Source organism: Perissodus microlepis, chromosome 14 (assembly GCF_051167445.1).
Source record: "Perissodus microlepis isolate ML-2025 ecotype Zambia chromosome 14, ASM5116744v1, whole genome shotgun sequence".
NCBI classification, from domain to species: Eukaryota; Metazoa; Chordata; class Actinopteri; order Cichliformes; family Cichlidae; genus Perissodus; species Perissodus microlepis.
Window position 1 is genome coordinate 5,760,311 of NC_140474.1, and position 24,054 is coordinate 5,784,364.

The following is a 24,054-nucleotide window of genomic DNA, read 5'->3' on the forward strand; positions in this document are numbered from 1 at the left end:
GGAGTGTCTTTGTTTTTCACAGATTTGATCACAGTCTTGTAATTAATGAATGTCACATGTGGGTACACTAATGAAGTATGGCTTTATTGCTTATATTTTCATACATGATATTGGTAAGTCTAACCCTCCTAAAGTCTTTTCCTGCACCATCTAAGAGAAGGAATTTCCTGTTTGGCTTCCTTACAGATATTCCCACCCCCTGCGTGGCATGTATTTTAATACAAAGGTTGCGTATTAGTGACGTAATAGTGGGAATTAGGAGCCACCAGATCAACGTTAAACTGTTATGGTCTTGGTCACGACCAAAGCACCATTTTGGACCTTTGAAGAACTGTCTTGTTTTCAGAGTGCAGTCTGAGTGCAGGGGCTGCTGGCTTCTCATAAACTGTGGAAAGACTAATGTGTCCTTGTGGGTTTGTGTGATTTGCAGGGCCGGGAGGCGAGGGAACGTTATTACAGTAAAAATAGAACAACAACGGCAGTAATAAGCTCTGTTTCTATGCATGTCTTCAAACTTGTGCCAAAAATAAAGTCAAATTTGGACTATGGCTGTATTATGTTGCAACGCTGGATGTGTTAAATTTTTCCAACCAAATGTGTAACACGTGTATTATGTCTGTGTTAAAACAACAGCACAATCCTGTAAATGTAGCCAACACTTGACAACACTCTATATATCCAGTCAGGTCTTTTGCACGGTAGACACACATCAGATAAAAAAACTTCTTTTAATCCTGCTCATTTAAAAAATAATGCAAATAAAATAATGCAATAGCATTTATCAGTTAATTATACAATACGCTGCATTACTTATACTTAATGTAATACAAGCATGTTAAGCCATGCTTTTCTGTCTGTGCTGTAAGAGCTTTGTTGGCATGACTGCATGTTTCACACATCCTATTAGAGGAGAGCTTACACTGTCTAACCCTGCTCAAGATTCCACTATTTTTACTTCCAAGCATTGCTGCCGAATCTATTCTTGATCCATCATAATGCAAAAAGATAAATTGTATAATTCTACCCCAAAAATTGCTAAAATCCAGCAAAAAAAATCACCTTTTGGCAATTAATTTCTCTAATCATGCCATTTTAATGGGGTAATGCAATAAAAATGAGCATAACTGTTAGCCGGGCGGTGGCTCTTTGACTACTTCTCTTGTACTGAGCTGCACTTGCAGGCTCACAAATTTAGCCTTAATTACATATTTCTTTCATTGCATGTCTTGGTCTTTCTCTGAAATGAGCTAAATATAAATCTGAAAACATGCATTGCCTGAATAGCATTTAATGTTTAATAATTAGTTTGAGGTGAAATCCTTTAAGGTGACTATTTCCCAGCAGCATATAATTTCTTATTCATTTCATAATAAAGTAATGAAGACATGTCGCCTTTAATAACCTATCCATTTGTTTATTCATTTTTATTTATTTATTTATTTGGTTTATTGTCATTTATAAAGTGTAAATCTGTATTATGGAACATTAACTGCGTAAAGGCCCATCACTCTAAAAATGCCGTCTCTCTCTCACACCCGTCGACACCGTCTCTCGCTGCTGCCTTCTAAAGATGCTCACACAAATTTAGACTCCATTGCTGATTTCTCTTTGTCATCTTCCTCATGCATACTTGCGAACACACTGTTCACACTTTTTGTTATGTTTAGAAGATTACCCAAAGATTCTGCCTATATCCTCATTATGCTAATCTGTCCTCGTCAGCCCACACAGCAGCTCTGGATGCTTCTGTGCTTCAGCCGCAGCTCAACACAATTTCTTAGTCTTATTCAAATCAGCGTTCACCCTGCACAGCTGCTCCGGAGGATTTGGTGAATTCAGGTCAAAGTAAAACAAAAATCTGCATGCTGGAAAGAGTGGGCTGAAAACATGCCCTGACACTTGCAGAGCTAATGGAATAAAGCATTAGCTCACTGTGTTGGAACATAATAACAAATATATATCATGCTGCACTTTCCTAAATGTTCCTCGTAATAGTCTCCTTAATTATACTGCAGGGCTATATAGTAGCAAAACGACTTTGGCACCATGGATAGCTTGAAATGCTGTGATATGATTCCTGCTGGCTGAGTTGTGGAGCTTTTTGATGAAAATAGCTGCTACAGCTGGAAATGAGCACCAAGACGTTCTGCAGAGCTGACGGGAAGTGCAGCATCAGGTGATAATTCTCTGCAAACCTTTTAGATGCCACATGCAATCCTTTATTATACTGCAAACGGAGATTAGAGCAATGTAGAGCATTAACAGCCGTCCAGATGTGTCTTACCTTCAACGCAACAAGTTCCATTTGCTTGCCTGAAAATGTTCCAAGGAGAAATGAATCCAAGAAGAAAAGAAGTAGAGCAGTAAAATAGTGCTTTATGTACTGAAAGAAGAGGCAGAGAGCATTTGGGCAAATTGCATTTTTATGTTGTTCACAAATGAAAAAAATAAACACCAGGGAGAGAAGGGAGCAGGACTTCTTTGCGTTCTGGTTCTGCCGCCACCCACAGCAACACCGGCTAGACACATCAAGCACTGCGTAGGTTTCCCATTTGTGCCGTAGAAAAATGTATTTATTAAAGCATCGACTCCAGAACAAAAACAAAAGAAAACGAACAACAGCTGCAGGATTGCAGAACATATTAGGTACCATAAAATTGATAAAGCAATCACTGTACATACTACAGTGTTCTTTTTTTTTTTAAGTCACAGCTTTTGTAATGCAGTTATGGTTGATGTAAATATTTTTTACACATATTATACATTCAATAAAACTGAAATATGTTTGAGAAAGAAATGTACATCTGAATTATAGCACTTATGATGGTGCTGTAGGAAAAATAATATGGATTAAAGACGGTGACGAGCAATTTAAATTGATAAGCACTCTTTTTAACACAAAACTATAAATATATATTAATATCATTAGTGCAACCAGTTGAGTTACTTATGTTAGACTTATGTTAGGTGTGTGTGTGTGTGTGAGGTCACTTGAAACACTTGATGAAAGCAGGAGAATGTGTTGTTCGGCTTACAGCTGCTGTAAGATTAGTTGCTTTTAGATGAAAGAGCAGACGGACTATCAGCTCATTTTCACTCCTAAATATTCTCCTTATGGTTCAGTGACTTTATGTGAGACAAATCTGCAGGCTGTATGTGGTTAAGATACTTTCATAATGCGAGATTTGAAGCTTTCCGTGTAAGTACAAAGCATTTTAGCTTCCAAAATTATTCAGGTTAATTTAAAATGAATTCAGATTAGAAATCATATCTTTAATTATTAAAGTCAACTTTTTATTACACTCTAAATTTCATATAAAATAGGTTGTATCAAAAACCTGCAAAGGGACTGCGCTGTTGTCTTCTTTATATCACTTAAAGGGTTTCCTTTCAAAAAGGTAAATGCTGATTTTTTAAAATCTGTTATCTGTGAATCTGCTGGTGGTTGATATATTTTCATTTCTTATCAAAAGAAGAAAAAATTCTATAGTGAAACACTTTAAATAATTCAGCAGTCCACATCCCAAGGAAGGAAAATTTGAGAGCACTGACAGATGAATCATTTCATGTTTCTGCTCCATCTTTAAAATAACCTGCAAGGCCCAAATACAGCATTTCATTCGGGGCGAAGCACATACACTGCCTCAAAGCCGCAATTTAGATTTAAGGTGATATTATTAAAGATCCAATAATGCCCGCAATTTTACCTACTGAATTACATTTTTCAGATCTGTTTTTTAATTTGCTTCATCCCTTCGAATTAAATATAGCCCTATGGAATGAAACCCTTTGAGCCAACCTCCCTCCTCACTGTGGATTCAGTTAAACGGTGTTGCTCAGAATGTGAATTGCAAAGGATTAAGTGATTGTGTATCTTTTAGATTCAAAACATCTGCTGCTTAGTTTGGCAAAGGCTCGCCTGCCCTCAGACTGGGATGGAAAGCAGGCAGCTGGAGGGAGTGGTGATTATTATTTGGTTGTTTGCTGTAATTTATTTTTAAGGTAGACAGTCATTGCTTCTCTGTAGGAACAGTGGTGCGGTCATCTCCATCTTCACCATGAAAAAGTAGAACATTATAAGTTTAGTCCAAAAACCTTCTTTTCCCTAACCTGTGCTAATAAAAACAAAAATGCTGTATATTCACCCCCTTTAGGAACCATGGAAACTCTTTGGGATCGATTGCCTTACTTATTTATAACAGCTACTAAAAGTTAACAGTTTCAGTGGGGTGTGGATATGTCACAGCTTAATGCCTATGGTTGTGTGTTGGCTGTAAACATGGTCAGGTCAGGGAGAAAGAGGACAGAGAGGCATCCAGTACCGAATCCAACACTATAAATAATTTGCTGCAATACTCTAAATATTTGCATGTCCCTTTATGCCTTCCTGAATTGTGAAACTAAAGGATGCATCTGTGGGGTTTTTTTTATTAACGCTGTGAAGATGCACTGCCAGCACCGGGGCAGTGTAGTGTGATTCTGCTTGTTGCTTACTTTGGTTTAGTTCAGATATCTACATCTGCAGATGGACAACTTAGACATTTGGCACAGACCTACTTACAAAATGTGATCATATGAACCTCCATCTAATCCTCAGAAATAAGGCAAAAACAGAAAACAAAAGCTGCAACCCAAGGCTCGTAAAAGCTGAGCATTGTTGCAGAAATATACACTCCATGAGGAAAGAAATGTTGCAGTAAGCGAGCCTATGCGATTTATCTTCATCCCTACTTCCACCAAACCTCACTGGAACAAGTTGGACATTCCTGTGAAAATCTCCTTTGGGGTTCAGTGGGATCTATTCTTAGAGTTCAGATGAATGAGGGAGCGTGTAAAGCAGTGAAAGGAACACATGAAGAAGGAGGAAAATCAATATGCAGCTTCTAAGAGGAAAGGTGAGCTAATAGCAATCGTAGGTGCTTTGTTAAAACTGACAAAGATGGTTGGCAAGCTAGCACTGGCTACGATTATATAAAGAGTTATAATTAAGAATCAGAGGAATTTCCTGGGAAAGATGCTTCATTTCGTGGTTTATTAAATTACTTTTAAGGTCTGTGGTGGTATTTAAACTCTGGATTTTCAACTTATTTATAATTGCTTGACTGGTTGACAGAAAATAGCAGCTGCATGAACAACACCTGAGCAGCCTCATTTCAATGAAGTCGGTGATCTATGTGTTAGCACCAGGCTTAGTTTATTAACCTTTCAACAGAAACAAATTTTTAACTGTATATTTTAATGCAGGTTGTAGCAGTGATGTGAGGGGATTTATTGCTTTCTTTGTCTTTATTCTTCTACAGAGCTATGACTTTGAAAATGTACTGTCTCTGCAGAGGAAGAACCAAGCTTTAATCACTCCCTGCACAATGCACAGGACCTTGGAAAAATGAAACTAGTATATATATTTATAAACCATGTGTTCCTAGCTATACACAGGTAGAGAGTTTGCATTCATGTTCTTACACAAAATTATCCTTTAACCTCTCTCAAGCCACTAATCCACTTACCTTCTGTCTCCTCAAAGCACTCTGTGGTTCTGACACAACCTACAGCACCTTTGGGAGCTGATCTAAGGCACAGTGTAATTCATCTTAAAACTGGAGTACATCCCACTGGCCAATTTTCAAGCCATTGTACAGATGAGGAGAAAGGACGAGAACACATTCAAAGTAACTGTCAGAAAGATGTTTTGTTTCTAAAAGCATCTGAGTGAATATGTTTTGTCACAAAAATGTTTATTGGAGGAAGAAGTGCCCTGGAGCCAGAAATAATCCTTTCTGTTAAGTAAGAGAAGCCAAACAGTGGAGGCTATTTTGTGTTAACTATGAAGCCAAATGCCACCTTTTATTGATATATTGTGAATATATTATAAATGACATCAGCATGGAAAGATATTGGGCGTGGTAACTATTTGAATCAACATTTAGCTCACTGAGCCATAATCAAACAAGTTTTGCTTTGAAGTAAAAGCAAAAACCTTACCTGATTAAAATTTGGCCTCTTCCATTAGTATGAGATTATTATCCTGAGAGCTGGCACCATTTGCACTGCTGCATTCAAAAGTTCTTTTTTCTTTTCTGTCTCATCACTGTAGCACTGTAGTAGTCCCAACACCAAGGCAAAGCATCCCTGTGTATACTGTCTTGGGTTCATATGTTGGATTTTCATGCTGCTGTTCAGCACAAAAAATAGACTTGTGTGAGTATTTGTTCTTAATGGCTCAACAAGGTTTCACTGCAAAATGCCAAAGGGTTGTTCAGTGACAGTGGTAATTCAATTCAAACCCCAATCACAGAGGCCTAGAGACCAGTTAGCATGGGGAAAATGTATATATATATGATGAAAGGCCCAAGACTGACAGGCACACTAGAAATCAGTGAAACCTGGTATTCTCCCCCAAGATCCTTGAAGTCTGCAGACCAAATGCGCTTGGTTGTCCCAAGGTCCAGATTAATACACAGAAGAGACCGGGCATTTGCCATGACTGCTCCTAAATTATGGAACACATTGCCCCTGCATATGAGGACCTTCCCAACACTGAATACTTTTAAAACCCGTCTAAAGACCCACTTTTATTCTCTGGCCTTTAAATCAAAATGAGTCTGTTACTATTGTTCTTTCCATGATTCTGTTTTCTCTTAATCTACATTCTATGTTATTTGGTAAGTCTTCTGATTTGACTATTTTATTGCAGAGTACTTTGGTCAACAGCTGTTGTTTTTAAAAGTGCTATATAAATAAATAAACTTGAAACAGTTAATTAGTCTTTTTTTAAAAAAAAGAAAAAAAAAGAAAATAATGAACCTATCACCATAAAATAATGTTTACTTAACAGGTACTTTTAGCTCCTAGTTGACACTGAGCGGTACAGATGTAAGACGATAGGGTGGTTAAAATCAAAGTCTGGGTCTCAAACCGGAAAAGAGGGACAGCTGGAAATTAAACTCATAGTGAATTCAGAATTAAAGATGCTGCTTGCCTTTCCAAGTGTAACCAAGTGTTGGTTACACTTGCCTTTCCAAGTGTAACCAAGTGTTGGTTAACGCACTTCATTTCTAAGAGACAATAATGTGTTTGTGGTTTTTGTTTTAGCCAACATGAAATCGCTGCAGGCAGACCATCTGTACATATACCGACCTGCTGACAGACCAAACACACCTGGATCAGGCCAACCCCACCTCCCCACACCCACACTCCTGACACTGAACCTGCCACCCTGATATCTGAAGAAGCAGGTCGGTTCTTGCATGTCTGATTACAGGATGCCTGCTGGGAAATGTATTTTTTTCCTACATACTATTTATCTTGTAATAATAATACATTATCATTATAACCCAAATAAAACCCAAATGAAAAGAGCATTTTGAAGAAGTGCATATTGCTCTGGACAGAGAGCAATGTTAGTTGGCTATACTTTGTTTGAAAATTAATATGCAAAAGAGTATTTAAGTTATATTTGTCAATACTTTATATTATAAATCAAATGTTTAAGCACATTTACATACAAAAAGTATTTGCATGTGGTGTATCAATGTAAAATAAATAAAGAACACTATCATTAAAACTATTAATTTTTGAAACAATGGCTTCCACTTTGGGGGCACAAAGTGATATATTATTTTCCTGGGCCCTAAATCCCTGGATCCACCCCTGCTGGTAATCACTGTAAAATTAATTGCTCATGCCCCGTTCATTTAGGCTTTAAATCTGATCATTGACACCCCGTCACCTGCTGGTTGCTAGGGAAATTCATGTATTCCAAGACTGACTTGTAAGTGGTTCGTAATGTGAAAGATGCTAGTTGGAAATGGGTTGCAAATACGGATACGATACTGCACCAGAACCGCCTAGCAGTTGCTTTGGTTGCTGGCAGGTTGCTGCGGTCACCAGAGGTTCGCATGGAAGTTGTCTGCAAACAACAGCAAACTACTCATCAAGTGGTAGTGAAACATTGTAATGTGTGATGAAAACCAGAAATAGAGATTTTTCAAAGTAAAGGTTTCAGCCTTTGAAAATGGTTGGTACCAGCAATAAGGCTTTTACTTTGAAAGCAAACCATCACCATTTCTGGTGTGCGACTCAATTTTTCAAGTTTCACTGCAGACATACTGCAGGTATTTGCAGGCAAGTCAGCTTCTTTCATACAAACTACAAGCAAACATGGCACTCAGTCTGCCCACAACCAAAAGAATCACATTACGTTTTTTCCTGCACGCTGTTTGTGACCAGTTATACCTGGTGACAGGGAGGTGGTGTCTAGGTCTCTGTGACTGATGCTTTTGTCAGTAAGTTCAGTTTGAACTGATTTGTCGGAGAGTGTGGCACACATATTTGTGGTATTTGGTCATAATAGTCAGAAATAATGTTATAATATAGTGATCAATTTGGTTGAGTTGCATCATTTAGAATTAATTAAGTCAAATGTATTTTTTATATGTCACATCCTGCGCAGGAAATGCCGTTAAGAAGATGCTGTTAGCTGTACAGACAGTTAAGTCATGTACTTCTAAAGGAGTTTTGACTTGTTTGTATCTACAGCTTCATTTTAGAGCCACATCAGGTCAGGTCGAGTTCTATAGTAGTGCAACAGTGTGATTGGACCCTAAAGTTAATAGTTTAAACCCTGAATATCGGTTGTAATTTTTTATATGACCGGTAAATCACTGTACTTGAGGTATAGTTTCTGAAATGTGCCCTATTATTTTGAGCCTGTGACTGAACTTTTTTGCCAGCCCCACTGTTTTCCAGCGTTTCCACGCTTGAGGTTAAAGTCTACCAATAAAGTAGTTGTTGCTCCAACAGCACTTCTAGCTTCATAAACAACAAAAAAAGTAAAGTTTCACATAGCATTTATAGTGCAAAGTGTAGCGATGAACACCTCAGTGGTTAGATCTTAATACTGAATGTATTATGTAAGAATTGACTGTAAAAAGTCACTTTTACCCATTTTTTCTATATTGTATTTTTAGCTGCCCGGAAAGCCCGTATATGTTCTTGTTTGCGGCGACCTAACCCATCAGGAACAAAATGGCATGACCTTCTCGCTGGAAGCCGGAGGAACTTCTTTAGTGGCGTATGGAGAAAGGTGTGTGGGAGGAGAGTGACAAGAGGTTGGTCAGACCATGCTGTGAATTGTTTGTGACTCCATTTCCCAGGAGGCTTTGCAACAACAGCTCAAAAAGCCACTAGCCACTTAGCCGATGGCATGGAGAGGGCTGAGACGATTTGGCCAGAGGTCACAGGAGCTGACATGGTGGATGCGGGGGTGCAGGTGTTTGTTGATCGGATGACTCTGGTGCACAGGAGGATTGTGGGTAGATGGATATGTCAGAGAGTTGAAGCTCACCCATTCTTGATTGTGATGCCTGTCGTAGGGAGGATGGTGATGTGTGGAAGTGGATCGGACCCTGATTTTCTTTCGTTCTTGACCCTCTCTAACACTTTGACACAACTACACCGAGCCCTCCGAGTGTTTGAATGGAAGCACATCACCAGCTTTAACTGTTGAAACTTACCTCAACTGCATTATCCAAAGTACCTTTCTCGGCACTGACTTTACAAATAAACGTGTGAGGGCTTACTCCTTAAGACTAAAGATGTTAATTTGCTTCAATGGTTTATTTTACCCATAACCATGTACAAATAAACAAAACCTTTACAGCTTTGTATGGTCACACATTTAGCATTCATTGGTCCATAAGCACTCCTCACGGCGACATGAAAACACTTAGTAGACACCGGCTGACTTCTAGCGTCGGTGTCTGAACGTTGCACTGACGTCACAAATGTACCATCCATTCTAACAGTTTCATTGCAAATAAAAATAGTCACATGCAATGACTGAAAAAAATTACATTACCTCATGTCACATAGAAAGTAAGCGAAAAGTTCCATCATTTAGAAATAAGTACTCTTCAGAGATTTGTCTCTCTTTTTTTCTTTTTTTTCCCTTTTTTTTTAAGTCCTAGACATTCTTTCAACAGCGTTGTTGGTCTCATTTGGGTTGTAAACATTAGTTACAGTGCTGAGCTTCTTTCAGCTCAAGCTCTCAAGAGAATTGGTCAATCAATACTATCAATCAACTGATGGAGAGGAATTGGTCAGTAGTCAATCAAACAAGGACTTTATCAGAGGAGGACATGATCGTCTTTGGGCTCAGTTAGGGGCAACAGGACACCAGTGAGAGACTGGAGAACAGACTAAACAGTAGATCTATATAAGACACCCTGAGAATCACAACTACATCTCTTTCATCTGTCATCCCTTCTTCCTATCCTCTCTCTTCCTCTATCTCTTCTTCTACGGAGCGATCATAGTCAGGTGGGCGTGGCCTCATCAGTTGAGAAAGATGGCTGGTTGGTAGGTTGTTTTGTTGTGGCGGAAGCCGGTTGCCATGCAACTGGCTCCTCTGTGGTTGGCATGGAGACAGGTTAAGGTGGATTCTGACCTGGTAAGGTAGTATGCAGCACGTACAGTAGTATGAACAGTAGAAATGTATTATGCAGTTCTGGGGAAAACAAACTAAATTTCATTAAATGACGCTGAAGAAATTAAACAGAACAAGTCCACCTCAGGCTGATTAACGGGTCAGTTCATCCAAGCTATCCAAGAAATAGTTTCTTACTTAGAGGTACAGTTCTTCTCAAAATCAAATTGACATTTTGGGCCGTAGAGTTATTTATCCATCTCGATTTATTTGGTGTAAGCTGCCCAATTTTGAGATACCAGCTTTTCGGTGTAATAAAACTACACGGCACCCGGGCTGTGGTGATCAAGGAACCAAAAAATATGATTGGATGACACCACAGCAGTAACTACTGAAGCCTGTTTAAGTTGCTGATTTATTTATTTTTGCAAGGCTGGGTTATCATCTCAACATTTCAAGTTATGTACCTCAAAATTTTAATGTTATAAATCCAAATTTGTACTTGTCGAGTGCTATTTTCTTAGAGTTTGAAAAGATTACTAAAAAACAAACAAAAAATTATCTTTATTATCTTTGATGTAATTTTTATTTCGCTTCTATGGAACTATATCTGCCACTTAAAGGAAACATGTAGCTAACCATCATCACAGCTCAGCTGAAGTTAACATTTCGAATGTCTTGTCACAGGTAGATGCACGTTTCCTTCCACAGTTAGCAGGTGTAGTTTGGCAGAGAGAAAATATTTTCTACATAAAATTATTCACAAGGAGTTTCTTGTATAACAGAGAAGGACATTGCTGTTATTTGGTAAATGTAGCCTATCTCCTTCATTATTATTTAAGAGAAATCTGACTTCTGTACAGCTAAAATCTCCCAAACTGTTCAAGTCACATTCAAATTTTTTTAGATGGGCAGACAGCACCTGTCTTTTTGACTCACGTGGTGTTTTGACTTATCAGTCCCAGAAACTACAGTAAAGCTGTTTGCAGCGAGGGCTGTGGTTTCCTCAGAAATATAAGCACACAAATGTGAATTAAATTTACATATGCATTTTTAATGCTGTGAGCACCACCACGGACTTAACTCCATTCACCTCCAGCGTTTTGGAGCATAAATTATTGACAGATATTGCACTTGTTGGGCAAACATTAAATATGGGTGAACTGATCCTTTAAAAGTCAAACAACCTGAGGGACACTTGCCTTGATTTAAGGAGTGCTTAGTAATAATCTCAAAGGTGAAAACACCTCGAATGAACGAAAGCAAGCGTATTTATCCCCAGATCTGTCAGCATGTAACAGTAGATTGTGACAGTAGTATGTTATCAATGGAGAACATCACATGGGGCTGACGTGGTGTGCAGCAAAGGATGGCGCAGGGGGAAGGCGGTAGTGGTGGACAGTGATTGGTTGATTTGGTTGGTCAGGTGACTGAAGGGGTTATGGACAGTCGAGTTGAGTCAGATCACATGATGAGGGTTTGCAGCTATAACGTCAGGAGGTTCCATCAGGAAGTATGGAAGCCTGACAAGTTTTAGCTTTTGGTGGACACTGGACACAACACCCACCCCGAACCCCCCCCTCACAGACCCAACAATCGCACACACACACACATCCACGCAGACGCACGCAGATTCACACGTGTGAGCAGACAGACACGCAAGATACAAGCACATGTGCACCATATTTTGCATAGACACACAAATAAACACAGGTTCGTTAACTTACGCACATTCACGACACACGCTGCTCACACACACCCTCGCGCGCGCACCTCGATTCACCCAAACACACATTCGGTCCCCACCCTCAGACTTGCGATGTGTTACTGTGATGATGCAGAGTGTGGTGGAAGGTGAAGAATAAGACAACGGAAGACAGGTGATGCTAAAATGAACATTTATAATGACTGCTGTTGCTGTCGCAAAATAAGAATCCTTAAAAAAAGACCTCATATATATTAGCACTAGATTGCCCACTTCACTGGTAATCCACAAGTCAAGAAACACAACTCACTAGGTTTTTTTCTCTTTACAAACACAATGCTACAATTACATTAAATATTCAGTAATCTTTAAGTCAGTTAATGAATGTTGTTAAAAGCAACCACTAAATACTAAAAATAAAAACAAAACAATTATAATATTAATTCACCTTTTTCCAGTCGTTCCCTTTTTCTCGTTGTGTTGTTATTTATTAATAGTATAATAATAATAGTCTGAGAAATAAATAGCTCATGTGGTGTTCTCAGGGCAATGGGGCAGGCAGCATAAATCAAGAGTGGAGCTCAGAGCAATGCAATGAAATGGTGGAGTCTAATCTCACACAGTCACTTTAATAGTTTCAACATGTCTTTGATGTGGAGGCGAAATATGGAGATATGATACAAGTTTGGTTCTGCAGGCAGCGGAGTGGTTGAGCGGCACCTGCAGAGGTTAATCATCTCTAAACTATCCTTCTATGTTATGTAAACTAGGACTGTATTGCACAAAAGTTAGCAGCTCATCTTCCTCGTTTTGTAGCCCGGGAGGAGCTTAATTTCATCTTCTTTTGTTTTTCAATTTTCCGTCTCCGCCTCCCTGTTTTTGTTTTTCTTTCTCCGACTTGGAGGAGCTGAGTCGAGCCGTCTTCCACGATGATATGTCTCTAACATGACCAAGCGTTTTCAATCACTATGGCTTGATGATTAAAAAGATACTAGTGCCACTACAACTCACTGTTAAGAAACATCAACAAATGTACAAAAGCAAGCCTACGTTGAGAATGGCTCGGACTATTTCTCAAGATTAGTATTACTATTTGATGAGCACACTTATCTAAAAAGTTGGCTAGCCGACATGAACGCTAAACAGCGAATACAGTAGGTAAATCAACACTAATAACAACAGCACAGGTTAACACAGTAGAACTAGCATAGCTGATTATACAGGCAGACCTAAGTATCGGATACAGAGGATGAAAAGTGTTACGATCGTCTACCGCGTCCACTAGTTTCTCTTTATGCTGCCCGCCCCTTTCTGCTCAACACTTCTCTCTTTACACCTCGGCAAAAAATCTGACAAAAATATTTACAATGAGAGAGAAAAAAAATGAAATTGTGGAGAAACAATTGTTTAGTGTTTTATCCTTTTTTTGTTTGTCTGCATTTTTTAAAATATTTTTTTTCTTCCTTTCATATGTTTTTTTTTTTTGTTCTTTTTTGACTTATAGCTCAGAGAACTGTCCCCAATGGTGAGCAACAAACAAACAAACAAAAAAATCCAATCATATCAGCTAGCATTGCACAGTCTCAGAGAGGTTTTGGGGATGGAATGGAGAGTTATCGTCCAAACAGTTGGATGAACACAGAAGGGGGGTAGGAGGAGGAGGAAGAAGGTCAATAAAGTTCATGAGGGGGTGAAAGTTCAAAAAGTTCAAGAAGACAGAGGATGGCTGCGCAGCTGACGGTGCGTAAACACTCCCCACACCACTGCACTGGGGGCGGTGCATGTGTCGGCGTGCGTGGTTTGGATGTTAAACAACAACAAAAAAAATCATCATTAGAAAATGGAGGTTTTTTTTTAATCTTTCCCATCGAGAAAAATCAAATGGAGCGAGAGCGAGAGGGGTTATAGAGAGAGAGAGAGAGAAAGGTGGGGTGGGGGTATAGAAAGAAGGGGGAGGTGAGGAGAGTGAAAGGTGCCCCCAACACTATGGCACACAATCAATGAAGTCCCACAGGCTGAAGAAATGACAGAATTAGGAAAGCAGCTGGCATGAGCGGTAGGGCTTTTTTTTTTAAGGTAGGTTGAGAGGCAGGACAGTAGGTAGGTAGCCAACCTGCAGAAGGGTTAATCCTTGTCGGGTTTAGCTCTGTGGGGGTGGTGAGGAGGAGGAGGAGGAGGAGGAGGTGGTGGTGGTGGGGGGCAAGGTGCTGTTCAGTTGAGGCGTCATGAGCGACATCATGTTATGAGGGCGGAGCATGCTGGCTTCATGGGTGCTTCCAGGATGGATGTCCGACACACAAGAACAACTCAAAGAAACGCTTGGAATGGTAGTAGTAGTTGTTGTTGTTGTCTTTTTTTTTGTTTTGTTTTGCTTTTTTTTCCTCTCTGTTCTATTTTGGCACTCGAGAGAAGAGACTCGTGGGAGGCGGAGGAGGAAAGTGTGTGTATGTTTGGGCGAGGAGGAGGAGTGGGCAGTGAAAGTGCAAAAAAAGAGGGCATGGAGGATATTGTGTTTGTGTGTGTGTGTGTGTGTGTGTGTGTGTAGGGGGGTGGGGGTGGAGTAGGGTAAACAGGCTACATACAGAAAATGGCATTTTGTTAAAACTGGTTTGGGTTAGAGCATACAGTACAAATCAAAACCAGGAAAAAAATAAACAGAGAAACGAGAGAAGGAACAGAAAAACAGTGATATGACAAATGCAGTCTACAGTTGCTGGTGCTTCGATGGGGCCCGAGTTGGGGGAGGAAGAAGGGTGGAAAAGGGGGTGGGGAGCGGGGTCCCAAAAGATGTCTTAGATGTTGTTTTGAAAAGGTGGTGGGTGTGGGTGAGAGTGGGTTTGTGGAGGTAGGCGTGGCGGTGGAGGGTAGGCGGGGGGCAGAAAACAAGAGCTGGGGACTATGTCGGAGAGCCACACACCCACTGAGAAGCAATGAGGTCACCTGGCGAGCAGGTTAGAATTGAGTTTGCATTCCTCTACACGTTACAGTAAAAACAAAAGCCAACAAAAATAAGACATGAATAAAACATGGCTAGGAGCTACGCCGCAACACAGACACCACGGAGCGGGCCTAAAGCAGACAAACTCAGAGGGCGGGAGAGAGAGAGGAGCATGCACATCTAAATACAATGCTGAATGAACACCTACAGTAAGGCTACCATCTACAGTAGTCTCGCACACTGACCCCCACCTCAGCTCGGCGTGCCGTGCACTGTAACAGCAGAAGGTTTAGTGCAAACGTGTCACTGAGGAGCAATAATGGAAATCCCGATCGTTTCCCCATCTCAGTTAGTTTTGTGAACAGCGGGCCACTTCCCATGACAACATCTGTCAGTATACGAAGCATGACCGCACTGCAAATCCGGAGAGAGACTTTGGCAAAAAAACAAAAAAATTTGACACCGAAGCCAATGGCATCTAATTAAACTGAACTGGGAAACTTAGGACAGAGAGAGACAGAGAGAGAGGGGAGGAGGGGGATCAGGATTCAAAACCCACACTGGCAATGTTCAGTGCTGTTTTTTCTCTCTCTCCCCGAGATCAGAGCCTTGGATTGCATGTTAAGGGAGTGAAAACACAATCTGTCCCAAATTCTGCAGCGAGTCACCCGAGGGAGGCAGGCGGTGCAGCACACAGCATAGTGTGTCTGTGCGTTATTTTGGATTTAAAAGTAAGGGAGGGGAGCTTTCACCTCTTTCTCACACACTGTCTCTCTTTACGAGTCTCTCGCGACCACGAGGGGCGGGACCAGAGATGCTCCATGTCATATTTGAGGTCAATAAGGTGCAATTCAATGACAAGACAAGCCAGAGCTCAGAGCGTGGGGGCTCAAAGGACAGACAACATATTAATACTGAGAGCCTGACAGAGTGCGTCGAGGGGTTAGTAAGGTTAGATTACAAAGACACACTAAAACACATGTAAGCCTCTACTGCACGCCAGTGGTCAGAAGAGTGATATGCAAACTTATGGAGAGGTGAGTACATTCATGGACAATCTCAGTCTATCATTTGAAAATAAATCCAGATTTTTTTTTTCTTCAAAAAATTGTTCGAAAGTTAAGTAGGAACTGAGAAGCGTTTAGTCCAAGCTCGCTCAACAAGTAGCAAAATAGTCTTAGGTTTGTTCGAGAGTTTTGTTCGTATCCCTCTGAGGAAGGTTAGACAGCTTAGCGACAAAATACTCACTCGGTCGTGACATCGAAATCAAACATCGTCTTCACCTGCAGCAGGTGGACCGGGACTTGACGCGACTGCATCGAAAAACAACGAACATCTGAACGCGTGTAAAACAATACCAAAATGCTCTACCCTTATCGGCATGCAAAGATTTGTCTCCGAAAAATGAACAACACACACTTCCTAAATGGTTTTTCTTTTTTTTGTTTCTTTGATTTTTTTTTTTTTGTCCACGCTTCACTTTGATATCATGCAATATAGACGTGCAAAAAAGATAACATCTATTTCCACAAAATACATCTTCATCGTAACTATAAAAGGCTGTGTTTAAGAATGCTATCTAGTCACATTTTTTTTTAGCATTATTATGCTAACCTATCACTATATTGATACTCTAGCCCCAGAGTCATAGTGCTGTTGCATCCTGGGAAGAGTAGTTCCCAGAGGACAGGCTAACACTTGGCTAACATTGCGGTCCCTCGTCTTGTGGCAGGAGTGAAGAGGGATTGAACAAACTGCTATACTGAAGCGCTTTGTCTGTTAGTGTACCTAGTTCTCAAAAACTGACCCCCTTCCTATGTATTGATTTATAAATATGGTTCATTTGGCACTTTTCACATTTTCTTAATATAAAAGTATGTCTCCTCTTACCTAATGTGATTTAAATCAACACATTTACAGTTCTGTTTTGGCACAGGTTTTACTTGTTCAGGTTAAAATTATGCTCTTATTAACTTATTGTCAGCTTATAACAGAGCGTGTATTACACTGCTTGCAACTAGCCTCTCCAGCTAAAGGACAGATTTCGATATGTTTTTACCTTGTATTTTTTTTCTTGTTATTATTATTAAATAGCAGCATCTTCCACAAATTGAAAAAGAAATTACTCGTGTAAACCTATTCAACATCTACGGGTAAATCCAAAAGCTCCTACGGCACACAGAGGATAAGGGACGGGACGACACAACATGTATTGCTTCTAGTACTTGTCACATTTTATCTCAATCCCCCAACGTTATGATAACTAAAGAGATTAGCTGCTGTGTAAAAGACAGTCATCCTAAGGTTTAATTAATAAGATAAAAAAGAATTAAAGTATTAAATCAAATGGCACCTATATAAGAAATTTCAGTGCAGTTTTGCCACTGTAAACATACTGTGCTGCATGCACGCTTTCCAAAGCAGGGGGAGGAAACACGGCCACAAGACTTTCAATTAATTAGCATTCAAAATCTTAATTTAAATTACCTGAGTAATTATTGTTTCCGCTAAACAACTACATGTGACAAATTGCTTGTTTTGTCTGACCAACAAACCTAAAATTATTTTCCAAAATTGCTCAATAGATATTAAGTCCATAAATGAGTCTACCTGCAGAAAAAAGGCAAATCTTACTCTAAATAAAATGGAAATCAGCCTACTGAATGCATTCAGCACAGTATATTTCCATAGCAGAGCAAAAGCACACTGGCTTCCTGTGATCTTTTATGAGGTTTTGCAATAAAATCCAGTCAAACCCTATCAAAGAGAAATTATTCCCTCAAAATATGTGTGTGTTTGTGCAATGTTTTCCAAGCTAGTAATGTATCTCGTCACTGTTATGAAGTACAAACTACAAATAAGAGTGTTTATGCACTGTGCCCTGCCAGCTATGACTTCCTCTTCGGGCGTGGTTATTTTCTGATGGTGTCGCATTTGGTGGCCCGAGCCTCAGCTGCCCGAGGAGGCTCAATCTGTGGCGTTTGTCGGGGCAAGCAGCAGACATGCATTGATCGTAACACCAGACATAGTCACCCATGGAGCGATGTGGTAGGAGGAGAGGGGGTGTCAGGATGGGAGTGCACTGGAAAACTGAGGACGGGTGGGAGGGTGAGGAGAGTGTGGATGGTGTTAGATGGGAGTAAAGAAGCCTCCTTACCAAGCTGTGGAGATAAACCCTCACTGGCGCTCCAACAGAGAGTGACACATTCAAAAGCACAGTGGAGGATTTTGGGTCAGATTGGTTTCAAAAGAATCAAAAGGTCTGTTTGTTTAGTCTTAGAGGTGTTCCCTCCCCTCACCAGACTTTTAGGTCAATAAATCAAATGCACCCCCTCCTCATTTTTGGCCTTTTACATTCCGTCATACTTCAGCTACTGTTAGAATTAAATCTCTGTCCAGGGACTTGCCTGTTGGACGTGCAGTACGTGAGAAAGACACAGCTGCGATAGGATATTGAATTTAGAATTTGTTCCAGTCTCTTTAATCTACTACTGGACACCTAACACTCCCCAACATCCTGCCCCCTAATTACGAAACACTTTTCCAAGATAACAGGTAAGTAGGATCTAATTGACCTCAATTGATTGATCCTCTTCATCGACCTAGTCTCTTTCACCTCCATCAATATTCAGATATGATGTGCATTTCCGGTGAAGTTCTTCATATGCATTCTACATATATTTCATATATGCGTGTTTTTTTCCCTGCCATACAAAAAACCATCCAGTCAACAATGCCATCTATAGCACACATCCCTGACCTCATAGGTCGAGAGAAACTCTCCCTCGCTTCACAGTGCATTAAGACAAAAAAAATTCAGTGTACTCCGATTGTTAAAAAAAACAGACAAAAATAACACAACACAAACAAAAAAACTCAACAACAGAAGAAACAACAGCATCTTCAGCAGCCTCTTGGGTCTACAGTGGGCAGTAAATCCGTTTCTGAGGGAGACCTACAGCTTGCCAGAGGCAGAAATGAGCTCAGCTCCCAGGACATATGTTAAAAATCTCTCATCTGCCCTTCATCTCATTGGCAGTTGGACGGATGCGTGATAAGAGCAAAGGTCAGTGAGCCTATTTATCTCCATTACTGATATGCACGCTGCCGTAAAAAAGCAAATCTACTAGCGAGGCTTGCAGATTCAGCAGTGGACCCCAGATAAACGATGTTCCTTTGTCATGTTTCAGTGTTACCTCCGACTAAATGTTTGCATTTCTCAGTAGTATCTTGTTAGTCTTAATTGCTCTCACTCTATCTAGTCTGTGGTTTGGGTTAATCCGAAGGGTTCGGGCGTCCACAGGCCGAGCAGCAGTTTATCTGAGAATTAGTTTCAGTTCAACTGGATTATTCATTTTAGTTACAACTTTACAATGCAGGCAAACTGCAACAGGGCATATAAACAGCAGTGATCTTTTGCAGCATGAGCTAGGAGCTAAGCATGATAACCAGGTAGGTTAATTTAGCTGCACTGCAGCCTGTGGTACGAGAGGTTTAGAGCTTTTCTTGCTAATCTAGAAGTCTTACTGCAGTCTGCATCATAGATATGGTGATTTCCCTTTTCTAGCACCAAATATGGCATCATAATGTTCTGTTTCAGTGTGAAAACGTGTGCGTGTCTGTGTGTGTTCCCTGTTCTGTTCTTTGACTGGATATATAAGGTGATCCTTCACTGTAATGATCCTAACGCCTGGGGTGGCTTTCTTACTAGACTTAAATAAGACATATATTACACTATGTGACATTACTATTCATCTTCAATCCACTTAAATTAAAACAAAAGAATCAAATCAAAAATAGTCTCATTTACATTCATGTCAACCTGAATTCACAGATTAAAAAAAAAAAACACAACTGAGCCTTATATGGGTGAACTCATTAATAAATAATGACGAAGGTAATGATTCCTATATCGACAATATAGTTAATAGAATTATCACAGCAGACTGCAAAAAATGCCATAGATCCTGTGTGTTTGCTGCAGCCTGCGCTGTATCGCTCTTGTCGTTTATGGGTTTTTCACTATGTGAGGTCATCGGCGTGCGCTTCGCCTTTCTATCTGAGACGTTAGAGCCACACGTGGGGGTGGGCGTCACATGCTGTAACACCCCTGCAGCGCTGCACTGCTTGTGGGATACATCACAGGTATGGGAAGGTGTGCAAAAGAAAAAAAAAGTGCCCGGTTGATTCTCTTTCCCCGCACCTCTGCCCAATTTCACCTCACCCTTCATCTCCCAGCCGAGGGGACGAGGAGGGAGGTACGATCATATGCGGGTGAAGTAATAGAAGGTGTCGGCGGTGGGGGAGGAGTTAAGGGCATTTCTTCTCTCGCACACCAGGCTGAGGTTTGCAGTCTTGTTTGTTATAAAACCCTTGTAAAAGGGAGAGGGGCGGGTCAGGGGAGCAAAAAGTGAGAGGGGCATTCAAGGGAGGTGGGGCGAGGGGTTTGGGGTAAATCTCCTAGAAGAAAAAACAAAAACCCTACTGGAGGGTGATGGGTGTGGCCTGCAGGGGGAGGGAGGGCTAAGGGTTGTTTCCGTATTGGGTTCGGGGGCGGTGGAGGGCTGAACCCTGTAAACCCCAACCCTCCGCCTTGCCGCACCCATGCCCTTCCCCCCATCCCCCCACTTCCTGTAGCCTCTCAGGCAGTCGGCCTGTCTACATGGCATTCAGCTCTGTCCACACAATACACAAACAAACAGACAGCTTAATTTACTAAACGAAACAAAACAATAAACAAAACAATAAAAAATCCCAAAAGGTCAAGACGTTAAGTAATAAAACCTTATTTACATTTTGCACATTTTTTTCTTGGTTTTTCAGCGTAATAACTCGCTCCTCTCCCTCCTCGTCTTCTCAGCACATTTTTGCTTTGCGTCAAAAAAATTTTTTTTTAATAGAGAATACTGAAAACACGCAGAAGAAAACGGTGCGAACGATTCCTTCCGACATTCTTGCTCTCCTCTCCTTTTTCCATTCTCACTTTTTTTTAAACTCCTCCCCCAAGCCCCCACTCTTTTTTTTTCCTCTTTTCCTCCTCGTTTCTCATCGGCTGTCAGGTTTAGCCCACCTTCTGTGGGTTGGTGGCGCGTACCCCCTGCTCGTAGGTGATTCGCTGGCTGATCAGGTACTGTGCAGCCTGTGTGGCGGCCTGGGAACCTGTGATGGTCACCTTCCTGTTCCGAGTTCCAGGAATGAACTCGCCCTTCTTGGAGATCTGGATCCTGGCGCCGGTCAGCTCCTGGTACTCCACTAGCGTCTTCCCTCCTTTCCCCAGAATGGCTCCCACTAGGTTTTCTGGCACAGCGATCTCAACCACTTCCTTTGCTCCTTCTGCTAGCTTCTCTGTGGCCAGTAGAGATGATGCCACAAGTGGTGAAGCAGCGCTTAAGTAACCATTGGTGGCCCCTGTAGCAGCAGCTAGGGATCCCAGAGAGAAGCCTCCAAGACTGGCTGCAGGGTGAGCAGCGCTGGTGGATGCATCGCTGGCATAGGATGCTAACAAATTAGCTGCAGCAGCTGCTGCTGGGTTTGCATTAGCCGCTACTGCGGCTAGAACCCCTGAAGCAGCAGCAGGGTTGAGCCCCAGGCCCAGAGAGTTGGTGTTGTAACCATAGCTGGCCAGAGTGTTGAGGGCAGAAGTGATGGCGAGCAAGTCGTTGCCTGATAGGCTGGACATAGTGGTTGGGAAGGCTCCAACCCCAGCCAAGCCTGCCTGGCCGAGCAGAGAAGAAGCCGTAGCCGCGGCAGCGGCTGCGGCAGCTGGCATGACCTCGGTTGAGTTGGCGTACGGTGAGCCGGTGGGGTTGGAGTTGGCGACTGGCCCTGTGATGTTGGAGTAGGAGATGTTGAGGCACGAGGAGCTCTGCGGGTCCTCCTGGATCTTCTGGACAATGATCTCCACTGCTTTCCGGTTCTGTTCGGGCTCGCCGCTGATGGTGACCACACGCTCCTGCAGGTTGATACCTTCTGGCTTCTGGGATAGCTGGACCCACGCCCCAGACTGTTCCATCACTGCCTTGACTGTAGCTCCGCCTTTACCAATGATCAATCCTGCTGTACTGTTGGGGACGATCAGCTTGGCCTGGTGGGAGGTTGGGCAAAAAAAGAGATAGGTTATTACTTAGTTATCGACGTTTTAAAGTACATTTACCCAGCAGAAATATAAGTGATAGATTTGATTCTTTATTGATCAGGCAATTAATTCCGCTACAATCCCAAAGGGAAGTATAAAGTCAGTCTTTCTATACAAATGTGTTTATCAGTGTTACAGAGAGATGTTCCTGATGTTTTACACTGTTCATGTTCAGCAGAGAGGGAAACGAGGCGATGTCTCACCTGTGAAGTTACGATTACACATGCATGATAACATCCCATCTTGAATTCAGTGGAATTATAAAATGAAGACAACATTATACAACGGATGATGAAGGCTCCTGTTTGCGAGATGCAAAACAGTGGGAGCTGTCTTTAGAGGTGTCCTTATAAAGGACGGGAGACAAAGAGATCCAAAGAAGAGATGAACTGAGACTGAACGATGTCTGAATACAGAGAGGAAGAAGGAGAGTTTCTGATGCGCTGTGTTTGTGCGTGAATGTGTGTCAACAGTGTAAAGATGTCCTGAAAGGAGAAAGAGCTGACACAGCCACTGAATAATATGGACTGTGCAGGAGCAGATAATGACTAAAGAGTGTTTTTTTTTCTTTATTACTTTGGTACACAATAGCAAAAGAAGAGAAGAGACAAAATGCGAGTTGGTGAGAGAACAGGAGATGAAGAGTGGGAGGGAAGGATGGATGAGAGAGCGGGAGAGAGAGAGGGATTGCAAAGAGGCTACTTGTGTGGAAAAAAAATAACATTGACTCCCAGGGGTCAGCGTTGCCATGGAAACACAGCTCCAGCATTCAAAGGGTAGTGAAAGGGAGTTAGACACACATATGTACACACTCTCCTCACACCCAAACACGGCGCAGCATATTTAACTTATATGCATACAGAAATGAACAGAACAGTAATGCTCGCCAGTCGATGAATGAACTTAACGCACTTCATTTAGTCTTTCACAGTTAAAGGAGAATTGATTCACAGTGCATTTCTTAACAGCTGGAGCCCATTTCAGCCTGGACCACTATAGCCAAAAGATGATTGATTATTTTCATCTGCAGTACTTCATATCTGGCATTACGGCTTTGCTCTGGGACCTCCCTGTGCGTCCACAATCATAAAAAGAGAGCCAGAGGAGGAAAAAGCAGCAGCAAACCCCTTACTCACAGGCTGGAGCAGGAGTTAGTGATGACAGACACCACACTGAGGTGGGTTTCAAAGCAGCATGCAGGGTGCAGTAACTGTAGGCTAACTAAAGTAATTTAATAGCCGTCTTGCATGTGAGAGTTGCAAACTGGAAGCAAGATATCAGCTGAAGCCACCAGCTGATGTGGGCCATCACTGAGATCTGTTGATCTTCTTCATGTTTTGCTGAATGAACAGATTAAAATCGTCATAGGCGTTAATGTGAAATTTACGGGAGGCGCAGTGGTGGCAATTGCTCCACCCCTTCCACAAAAAACATTAAACTATGTGGCTGAAAGTTAGAACTGGTGGCAATTCTAATACCTATTCTTTATCTTTGTAAACATGTAGCTAAATGTATCTGATTTGGAATGGAACTTGTTCAAGTGCTCTGCTGGGAGGAGCCAGAGACGCTGAACATGTGGACAGTGCAGACTGAGCCACTAATGAAGCCGTTAATGCCTTATAGAGTTGAACAGCTGTAATAGGAGTCTAGCTTGCTGGGAGAAATCTGTTTTTAAATGTTATTTTGAGACAAAAGCAACACATTCTTTTTTTTTAAGTTTCTATCCGCTGATTCGCTGCATAGTTTTTTTTTCTAGCTTTTTTATGCCGCTCTCTTGATATTACAGGTATGACCTTTTAAGTTGGACATAGAGATTTAGTCTTGTAAACCTAAAATAACTCTCTTATGGT

General features: G+C 41.3%; 1 protein-coding gene across 2 annotated transcripts in view; it reads right to left on the minus strand.

Moving 5' to 3' along the window:
- Window positions 1-9,599: 9,599 nt before the first annotated feature.
- nova2 (NOVA alternative splicing regulator 2) overlaps window positions 9,600-24,054 on the minus strand; it is an 87,473-nt gene continuing 73,018 nt past the window's right edge. For both annotated transcript variants that reach the window (XM_084950770.1, XM_084950771.1), the window contains one exon: window positions 9,600-22,153. In XM_084950770.1, the coding sequence (XP_084806896.1) occupies window positions 21,131-22,153 (1,023 nt within the window). In that variant the 3' untranslated portion in view covers window positions 9,600-21,130. The remainder of the gene's footprint in view (window positions 22,154-24,054) is intronic.